General features: G+C 41.6%; 1 protein-coding gene across 1 annotated transcript in view; it reads right to left on the bottom strand.

Annotated features, from left to right (window-relative positions):
• Nucleotides 1-9,839: 9,839 nt before the first annotated feature.
• The window catches only part of ubox5 (U-box domain containing 5), a 45,300-nt gene continuing 44,802 nt past the window's right edge, over nucleotides 9,840-10,337 (bottom strand). Inside the window, exon 5 of the mRNA XM_072576638.1 lies at nucleotides 9,840-10,152. Coding sequence (XP_072432739.1) covers nucleotides 9,944-10,152 — 209 coding nt within the window. The 3' untranslated portion in view covers nucleotides 9,840-9,943. The remainder of the gene's footprint in view (nucleotides 10,153-10,337) is intronic.

The raw sequence follows: 10,337 nt of genomic DNA, 5'->3' as shown, positions 1-10,337 counted from the left end.
AAAAAATGTTATGGCACTATTTCAAAAAAAAAGGTATAGGAAGCTTTCCTGAGCATGCACCATAAGCATATCACAAAAAAAATTAATTTTTTCCCTTCCCTTTCCAACAGCACTTTTACGTATAAGTGAACCTATGCTGCTACAGAAGCAGTTGTACAAAGCAGAAACTCATCACTTTCTCAAGGCAGTTGGGGATGTGCAAAATGAAATGGTCTCGTCAGTGACATCCATAATCCATAAATTTATTACAAAACTTATTATCTTCTTTGCTGTTTCTGGAAGTTTACTTTGTTGAAAGTGGATGCTGCATTTGCCAACACAGATTACATATTACAAGTACTAATTAATTATTAAGGATCTTAAACATCCTGAGAATGTATGGTGTTATCTAAGGGCAAATTTCTTCTGATCCATGCTTTTCAACGATTATATTACTGACAGAATATACATGTCAAAGTAGCTAAATTAGAAGTGGGCATTAGAATGTTTTGTAAAGTTAAAGCTTTGACTTTTTACTTTTCAGGATTATATTTTACATGAGGCAATTAAATTGGTAGTTGTCAATATTCGTTTATTAGGCTAAACATAATGTTGGCACATGAATTAGTCCATAATTTATGACCATGTTTTAAATGTGACCTGGAAATCGTGGAGTCACTGAATGGATGTAGTGCAAAGTGAACCTGATCTAGGACCTCAAGCTTCATTCTTATAAGAGTTGATGAGTTGTCAGGGGATGGTTGTTAAACAAAGAATCCAAGGCATCTGGCACTATTTCAAAGAACAGCATTATGTTTCTGATCAATATTGACTCCTGACCAATATTGACCCCTGACCAATATTGACTCCTGATCAATATTGACTCCTGGCCAACATCCCTATATTATCTTGTCATTATCCCATTGTTGTTTGTAGGATCTTGCTGTGTCCATATTAATTGGCACATTTCCTGCACCACAATAGGGGTTATTCTTCATCAGTTCAGTAGAACTCCCGGATCCGTGGATTCAGTTTCCACAGTTTCAGTTATCTGCAGCTGACCGTGGCCCGAAAATATTGCATGGAACATTCCAGAAATAATTCCAGGGGGCTACCAGGAAGTTAAATTTCCCACTTAAATGCTACTATTCTTTGTTTCAGGTATCTGGGGTAGGTCTTGGAACATATTACCCACAGATAAGGGGGGACACCTGCATTTCAAAGGTTATAGTCTGCTGGGCTGTCCTGTGAAGGTGAAAGGCAGGAGAGAAGTGCCATTTGCTTCTTTTCAATTTGTATTTTGAGCTTTCTGCAAAGACACTGCAAACTTTCTAATATATTCAAGAGTGTGGTGTTAGAAAAGCACAGGCAGCATGACTGAGGAGCAGGAGACTCGAGGTTTAGGGCGTTAGCCCTTCATCAGGAATGAGGCTTGTGGGCCAGAGGGGTGGAGAGATAAATGGAAGGGGGTGGGGCTGGGGGAAGGTAGTTGGGAATGTAGCTGGGAATGTGATAGGTAGATGAAGGTGCAGGTGTAAATGATAGGTCATAGAGGAGGGTGGAGTGGATGGGTAGAAAGAAAGGAAGATGGATAGGTAGGACCGGCCAAGGGGTCGGTGCCAAGTTGGAGGCTTGGGACTGGGATAAGGTGGGGGGAGGGGAAGTGAGGAAACTGGTGAAATCCACATTGACTTTGTGTGGTTGGAGGGTCCCAAGGCAGAGATGAGGTGTTCTTCCGGCGTCAGGTGGTAAGGGTTTGGCAATGAAGGAGGCCCATGACCTGTATGTCCTTGGCGAAGTGGAAGGGGGAATTAAAATATTCAGCCATGGGGTGGTGGGGCTGTTCAGTGCGGGTGTGCCAGAGATGTTCTCTGAAACGATCCGCAAGTTGGAGCCCTGTCTCCCCAATGTAGACGAGACCATATCGGGTGTGACGGATACAGTAGATCATGTGCATGGAAGTGCATGTAAATTTCTGTCAGATGTGGAAAGATCCTTTTGGGCCTTGGATGGAGGTGAGGGGGCATGTGTGGGTGCCGGTTTTGTACTCCCTGTGGTGGCAGGGGCATGTGCCAGGTGTGGGGGTGGACTGTTGGGGTGTATGGATCCACAATCACACGGGGTCAATGCGGATTTCACCAGTTTCCTCACTTCCCCTACCTCCACCTTATCCCAGTCCCAAGCCTCCAACTTGGCACTGCCCCTTTGACCAGTCCTAACTGTCTATCTTCCTTCTCACCCATCCGCCTCACCCTCCTCTACGACCTTTCACTTCCACCCACACCTTCATCTACCGATCACATTCCCAGGTACCTTTCCCTCAGCCCCATATCCCTCCCATTTATCTCTCAGTTCCTCCCCGCCATCGCCGGCCCACAAGCCTCATTCCTGATGAAGGGCTTATGCCCAAAATGTCGATTTTCCTGCTCCTCAGTTGTTGCCTGACCTGCTGTGCTTTTCCAGCACCACACAGTTTGATCTCCAGCATCTGCAGTCCTTACCTCCTCCCTGATATCTTCATACAGTACAGAATGTACAATAAGATAATGGAGAAGACAGTTCACTGCAGACTGGAAACTTCAACAAGAGAGTCCAGACTAGGCTCTAGTTTATCAATCAATGACATCCAACCCCAGTCCCAGTGCTCCAATTAGCTAAGACTGCTCAGTGCAAAATACAGGCACAGGAAACAATACCAGGCGACAGCACATTTATCTGAAAATTACCAAGTTCAGATTGGATTTTATATTCCAAAAAGTAACTTTTAAATTAATCAAAATCTTTGCAAAGTACACTGGGATTGAATGGAGAGGTTGACAGCCAATTCACACAGTTTAGTTCCAGCTACTGGAAATTCTAAAAGAGAACCTTTCCTTAATTTGCACCTTATTGTAATTCCTACAACTTCTGATTTTTATTTGCTGCAAAATAATTTTAAGAACAAGCTTATGCCATGTATCACGGAGCATATGTGGTGAAAAGGGTGTCTGCAATTTAAAACGTGCACAAAACCTGATGCATGAAAGAAAGGTGTTATAAAGCAGAGATTGACCCCTCACTTTGAGAACTAAAACAGAAATGCCCAAAGTGGAGCACCTTGCCTTATAATCTGTAAAAAGAGAGTGAAAACCTGCTCTTGAGCAACTTGTAGTGGTTAAATAAAATAAATCCCTGACATTCGCTTTAAAATCAACAAGTAACAGTTTATTGATCCAACTCTAATGGTGAACAAATTAAATGAACTATTAACAAACAGACTAAATCCCATCTAACTACTAACTATCCCCAAATAAAGCAAGATTCTAACAGTATGCTGTTCCAATAATTACAAACCCTACTTATATAAAAACACATAGAATTTAGTCTCTCGAAATTACAGGTTACGTGTCTGCGGAAATGTTCTGTGCCTTCCCAGTCAATTCTTCTGTCAGGAATATTAACTAGTTGTGCCGTTGCTACCATTTTTAATTAGATGGTGCTTTCTCTAAGACATAGAGGCTGGTGTGGATGGTAGCTAGCTCTGGGGCTTTGTCCAACTGCCCCCTTCCTTTTATACCCTTAATGACGTATTAATATTTTAATTGGTCCTAAGTTATCAAAACCATCAGATTTAAATTTAAATGGTGTTTGGTATCTAAGTACCTAGTTCAAATTGATTGGTTAAATTCAAAATCCTGCTGCTTGGCCTGCTAACTGTACGGCCTTTCGATACAAATGTTTCAATACCAGTGCTTTCTGTACTTGCAAACACTCAAGCTGCTCATAGACATCCATGTTAAATCTCGAAGCACAAAGCATCTGATCTTTTAGTCAACAATTCCTTCCCCCACACCCAGCATTTTACAAACACCAAATTCTAACTTCCTGCCTCCCAATCCACAAGTATTCTATCCAACTTCCCAATAAAGGGAAGAAACATTGCCCTTGCCAGAGATGCTCATGCACCACAAAAGCATTTATGAAATCTTTGTTGCTCACAATTCAGCAGCCCTACTTGTCCTATTAAAGAAAATTATTTCATATTTAGCAATTCAAATCAGTATGAATAGGCCAAGCATTTGTGTGGCAGTAAAATGGTTACAAGTTTTGAATCCGACCTTGTCCACTGATCAGAGTTTGCTGTCAAAATAGTTCCAAGGTTAATGCTCACATCAGTGTGTAACACTCCCCAGAACATCATGGCGAGGGAAAGAGACCATGTGAGTTGTGAATAATCACAAATTTCTGGATAATATGTGGCACTCCACCATCAGTTTTGTAAAATTATACTTGGCCTCAACCTCCACAGGAGTTAAGAGATTGTTCAATTTTCACATTAATTGATTTTAAAACTTATTAATGGGGAGACAGTGGTGTGGTAGACCTGGCACTGGACGTATATCAGAAACAGAAGCTAATGCTGTGGGTACAGTTCACATCTGACTGTGCGACTGATGGAATTTAAATTCAGTTAATAAATCTGTAATTGAAAGCTAGTTTTGTGGTCCTTATTCGACTACCAACTACCAATCTAGTGCACTAATGTCCTTCAGCAAAGAGAATCTGCTGTCCTTACCTGGTCTAGTCAACATGCCATTCAACAGCAATCTGGGTGACTTTTAACTGCTGTCAGAAACATCCTACCAACAAACTCAGTTGAAGGGCAACTAGGGATGGGAAATATACATTGGCCTTGCCCATGACGCCTACATCCCATGAAAGAATAAAGTTGAAAAGCAAAGTCAAGGTAGGCAATTAACAGGAAAGAGGCCACTTTCAATGACAGGATTGATCTTCATGCACTGCCACTCACCCACAACAGCCAGAAAGGTCATAACTGCAACTAGTAAGACTCTCTTTTATCACATTCTTAAGGATATTTGAAATCAATCCCTGAAAAAGAGGGTTATAAGGTGATTGCGATAAGGCAGGTAAGACAAGATGGGTAGGACAGGAGGCAAAAGACTTTGTTGGGAAACAAAGAGGAGGAAAGGTAGAATGAATCTGGGTCATTTCTGTCCTTGATGCATCTACAGGTTGCACTGCTATAACCTGCTTCTCCAAAACCTTCCTGACCTACTACCTTCAAGACTTAAAAGAATAAAGGCAGCAAATGCAATGGGCATGATACCAAATTGTAGAAATGTAAAATAGCAGGAGTAAGTCCTAAAGTCCTTTCAGCCTGCTCCAATTATCATTACCATCCAACTCAATAGCCTGTACTTGTTTACCCTCCATATCCGTTAATCCATTTAGCCCCAGGTGCTATATTCAACGCCATTTTGAAATCATAGAATGTTTGACCTTGACTGCTTTCTACATTTATCACAGATCATCTTGTTTGAACATCCTAGAACTCCCCATTTAACGGCACAGTGACTGGAGCAGTTCCAGAAGGCGGTTCACCATCTCCGCTTTCAGACAGGAAACAAATACTGACCTTGTAATAATGCCCACATTTCAAGATTTAATTTTTTTAAAGTTTTAGAGTCATAGAGATGTATAGCACAGAAACCAGACCCTTTGGTCCAACTTGCCTGTGCTGACCAGATATCCTAAATTAATCCAGCCCCATCTGCCAGCATTTGGCCCATTTCCCTCTAAACCCCCCCGTACATGTACCCATCCAGATGCCTTTCAATACCCAACATTCACTTACCACTAACTTCAACCTTGCCAGTCCCTCATTTTTAAGCCACTATGGTTGTTGTTTCATTTAATTTTGGGGACTTTATTGCTCCAATTTTCAAAAGGACAAAAATATTATCTTGCCTGCAATTCTCACCGTTGTAAATGCAACCTGTTTGACAGTCTTCCATTCTATATTCCTCCTCTTCTCCCTCAGTTTTCACACCTTTTGTCGGATCTGCAAAACCTTAAAAAGTTAAATTCTGCTCAAGTCACATAATGAGCTCAGATTAACTGCCAATAAACTTGCAATTTAACCTCCAGTAAGAGGAAGCATTTTGAGGATCACTACTGGATTTCTTTTGAAAGTTTAAGTCCACAGATAAGGAGCAATGCAAAACAGGAAAATGTACAATTTACAGTAAAGCCCAATATTAATGTCACCTAACCACCAGGAACTCCGATATCCCATCTTCTCACACTAGGTGATGTCCGCATTATGAGTATGAGGTTTACACACAGCTCTCAATAATAAAATCAATTTTGCACAGAATCTATTCATTAAAACACCCAACACAGTCATCTTTTGAAAACATGAAATTAATATTGAATGCTTTATTTCATGGCTTTTCAGGATAATTTGCAACACTGAAAAGTAAAATTCTTCCATCACATCAGGTTTGCCGGAAAAAGTTGCATCAAAAATGTTCATGTACTTATTTGCAGAAAAAATGTTGAGTAGAACCCCAACTGACCTTTCTAATGTTAGTCTTCGTGTTAAGATAGCAACAGGTCAGCGGTCACTAATTGATTCAGCATTATTTAGCTCACAAAATTAAAAACCCAATTTCGGCTACAACATGAGATATGTGAAGGCTTGATACCCTAATACAACTCGTACAATTCTCACTGTTCCAATTCTCTTTTTACATTTATCTTAATGGACCTTAACAATCAATGCATTTTTTCTTTTAAATTCCACTGTAGAATAGGAGCAACCCATCCTAGAAATATGCTTCAGCTCAAAGGACCTAGAACAATCATGCAGCATCAAGAAGTCAAGAAAGACAACTGTATCAATGAGGCAAAAAACTCAGAAAGGGATCATGCTGCAAAGTTGAGCGAAATAGGAGTTGATGGGAAGGGTGAGGGCAGTAACAAATTAAAAATACTATACATGAATGCACGAAGCATTAGAAATAAGATGGATGAGCTTGAGGCTCTTTTGGAAATTGGCAGATACGATATTGTGGGGATAACTGAGACGTGGCTTCAAGTGGACAGGGCCTGGGAAATGAATATTCAAGGCTACACGTGCTATCGTAAGGACAGACTGACGGGCAGAGGGGGGTGGGGTGGCCATGTTGGTAAGGGATGATATTCAGTCCCTTGCACGGGGGGTCCTAGATTCAGGGGATGTAGAGTCAGTGTGGATACAGCTGAGAAATACTAAGGGTAAAAAGACCCTCTTGGGAGTTATCTACAGGCCCCCAAACAGTAGTCTGGATGTCGGATGTAAGTTAAATCAGGAGCTGAAATTGGCCTGTCGCAAAGATGTTACAACAGTTGTTATGGGGGATTTCAACATGCAGACAGACTGGGAGAATCAGGATGGTATTGGACCTCAAGAAAGAGACTTTGTGGAGTGCCTCTGAGATGGATTCTTAGAACAGCTGGTGCTGGAGCCTACCAGGGAGAAGGCAATTCTGGATCTGGTATTGTGCAACGAACCAGAATTGATCAGGGACCTCGAAGTGAAGGAGCCATTGGGAAGTAGTGACCATAATACAATAAGCTTCAATCTGCAATTTGAGAGGGAGAGGGTACAATCGGAAGTGACAATATTTCTGTTGAATAAAGGGAACTATGGAGCTATGAGGGAGGAGCTAGCCAAAGTTCAATGGTGCAATACCTTAGCAGGGATGACAGTGGAGGAACAATGGCGGATATTTCTGTGTATAATGCAGAAGTTGCAGGATCAGTTCATTCCAAAAAGGAAGAAAGATCCTAGGAGGCGGCATGGGTTAAAAGTTAAAAGAGAAAAAATATAACATAGCAAAGATAAGTGGGAAAACGGAGGAGTGGGAAGCTTTTAAAGAACAACAGAGTATTACTAAGAAGGAAATACGCAGAGAAAAAATGAGGTACGAAGGTAAACTGGCCAAAAATATAAAGGAAGACAGTAAAAGCTTTTTTAGGTATTGGGCCCTTGAAGACAGAAACAGGGGAATATATTACGGGGAACAAAGAAATGGCAGAAGAATTGAATTGGTACTTCAGATCTGTGTTCACTGGGGAAGACACGAGCAATCTCCCGGAGGTAACAGTGGCTGAAGGACCTGAACTTAAGGGAATTTATATTTGCCAGGAATTGGTGTTGGAGAGACTGTTAGGTCTGAAGGTTGATAAGTCCCTGGGGCCTGATGGCCTACATCCCAGGGTACTGAAGGAGGTGGCGCAAGAAATTGTGGATGCATTGGTGATTATTTTCCAGAGTTCGATAGATTTGGGATCAGTTCCTGCGGATTGGAGGGTGGCTAATGTTGTACCACTTTTTAAGAAAGGTGGGAGAGAGAAAGCTGGAAATTATAGACCAGTTAGTCTGACCTCAATGGTGGGAAAGATGCTGGAGTCTATTATAAAGGATGAAATTATGACACATCTGGATAGTAGATACAGGATAGGTCAGAGTCAGCATGGATTTATGAAGGGGAAATCATGCTTGAATAAAAAATGTAGTGTACCTGGACTTTCAGAAAGCTTTTGACAAAGTCCCACATAGGAGGTTAGTGAGCAAAATTACGGCGCATGGCATTGGGGGCAAAGTACTAACTTGGATTGAAAGTTGGTTGGCTGATAGGAAACAAAGAGTAGTGATAAATGGCTCCATTTCAGAATGGCAGGCAGTGACCAGTGGGGTACTGCAGGGATCAGTACTGGGACCGCAGCTTTGTATAATATGTTAATGATATAGAAGATGGTATTAGCAATGACATTAGCAAATTTGCTGATGATACTAAGCTGGGTGGCAGGGTGAAATGTAATGAGGTTGTTAGGAGATTGCAGGGTGACCTGGACAGGTTAGGTGAATGGTCAGATGCATGGCAGATACAGTTTAATGTGGATAAATGTAGTTATCCACTTTGGTGGCAAGAACAGGAAGGCAGATTACTACCTCAATGGAATCAATTTAGGTAAAGGGGCAGTACAGAGAGATCTGGGTATTCTTGTACACCAGTCAATGAAGATAAGTATGCAGGTACAGCAGGTAGTGAAGAAGGCTAATAGTATACTGACCTTCATAACAAGAGGGATTGAGTATAGAAGCAAAGATGTTCCTCTGCAGCTGTACAGGGCCCTGGTGAGACCACACCTGGAGTATTGTGTGCAGTTCTGGTCTCCAAATTTGAGGAAAGACATTGTGGCTATTGAGGGAGTGCAGCGTAGGGTCATGAGGTCAATTCCTGGAAGACTGGAGCGACTGGGCTTGTATACCCTTGAGTTTAGAAGACTGAGGGGGAATCTGATTGAGACATATAAGATTATTAAAGGATTGGACATTCTGGAGGCAGGAAACAGGTTTCCGCTGATGGGTGAGTGCTGAACCAGAGGACACAGCTTAAAAATACGGGGTAAACCATTTAGGACAGAGATGAGGAGAAACTTCTTCACCCAGAGAGTGCTGGCTGTGTGGAATGCTCTGCAGTGGAGGCCCAGTCTCTGGATTCATTTAAGAAAGAGTTGGATAGAGCTCTCAAGGATAGTGGAATCAAGGGTTATGGAGATAAGGCAGGAGCAGGATCCTGATTAAGGATGATCAGCCATGATCATATTGAATGGTGGTGCAGGCTCGAAGGGCAAAATGGCCTACTCCTGTACCTATTGTCTATTATCATGGCTGACTTGTTGCCTCACTGGAGAACAGAGGTTTTGATGGGAACAATCACTAACTTTGTCAACACAGACAGATCAGATGGACAGAGGCCTGAGACAGCTCCAAATACATAATCACACTAAAACCACAAAGGTTTAGATTGGGCTCATTAATTCCTCCCACTTTTCTTGGCACTTTTACTGTTCTCTGGCATTCCTCTTACTGATTTGGATTTTTACTCTTGAAGGTTTCACATCATTTAATTCAGCTAGAAACCAAATATTGGTGTGTTATGAAGTGTGATCCCAGATATAAATGCAATTGAAATCTGTTATAGCACATCAATATTGTAAACAACACATTTCAAATATCAGAAAGGTTTGCATTTAAATGTTCTTTATTTGAGTTTTGCTAGCTGTAGTGGAATGCAAGCGACATAAGACTTTGCCAAACACATTCAGGATGGCTCAAAGTGCCTGAACTCTAAAGATGAACCCGCACCACATCGTGAGTACAGATTGCACGGTTGCATTTCAAACAGGAGAGTGCTGAAGATTTCTGTCTCTCTGACAGACAGACTCTGCAGATCAGGTGCCCACAGAGCAGTCTGTACACAACCACGTTCTGGGAGTACGCAGAGAATGACTGTCTGCAGGAGATGCACACTTCGTCAGAACTGGCTGGAGTCCACTCTGTGGAGATACAAACAGTACATTATTTTCAAAGCATTTCAAACAGGATTTAAGGTGGCATTTATTCCTGTTCAATTCTGGTCTCTCAGGCAAATGTAATTAGAATCGAATTCCAGCGTTACAATCCTGGTAGAGATAGTAAACATTTAAAGAGAAATTTGAACATGCTGTGATCAACAGAAGAA

Source organism: Chiloscyllium punctatum, chromosome 1 (assembly GCF_047496795.1).
Source record: "Chiloscyllium punctatum isolate Juve2018m chromosome 1, sChiPun1.3, whole genome shotgun sequence".
Lineage (NCBI taxonomy): Eukaryota > Metazoa > Chordata > Chondrichthyes > Orectolobiformes > Hemiscylliidae > Chiloscyllium > Chiloscyllium punctatum.
Note: the sequence above shows the minus strand (reverse complement) of the source record. Positions and strands in the feature narration are given on the sequence as shown.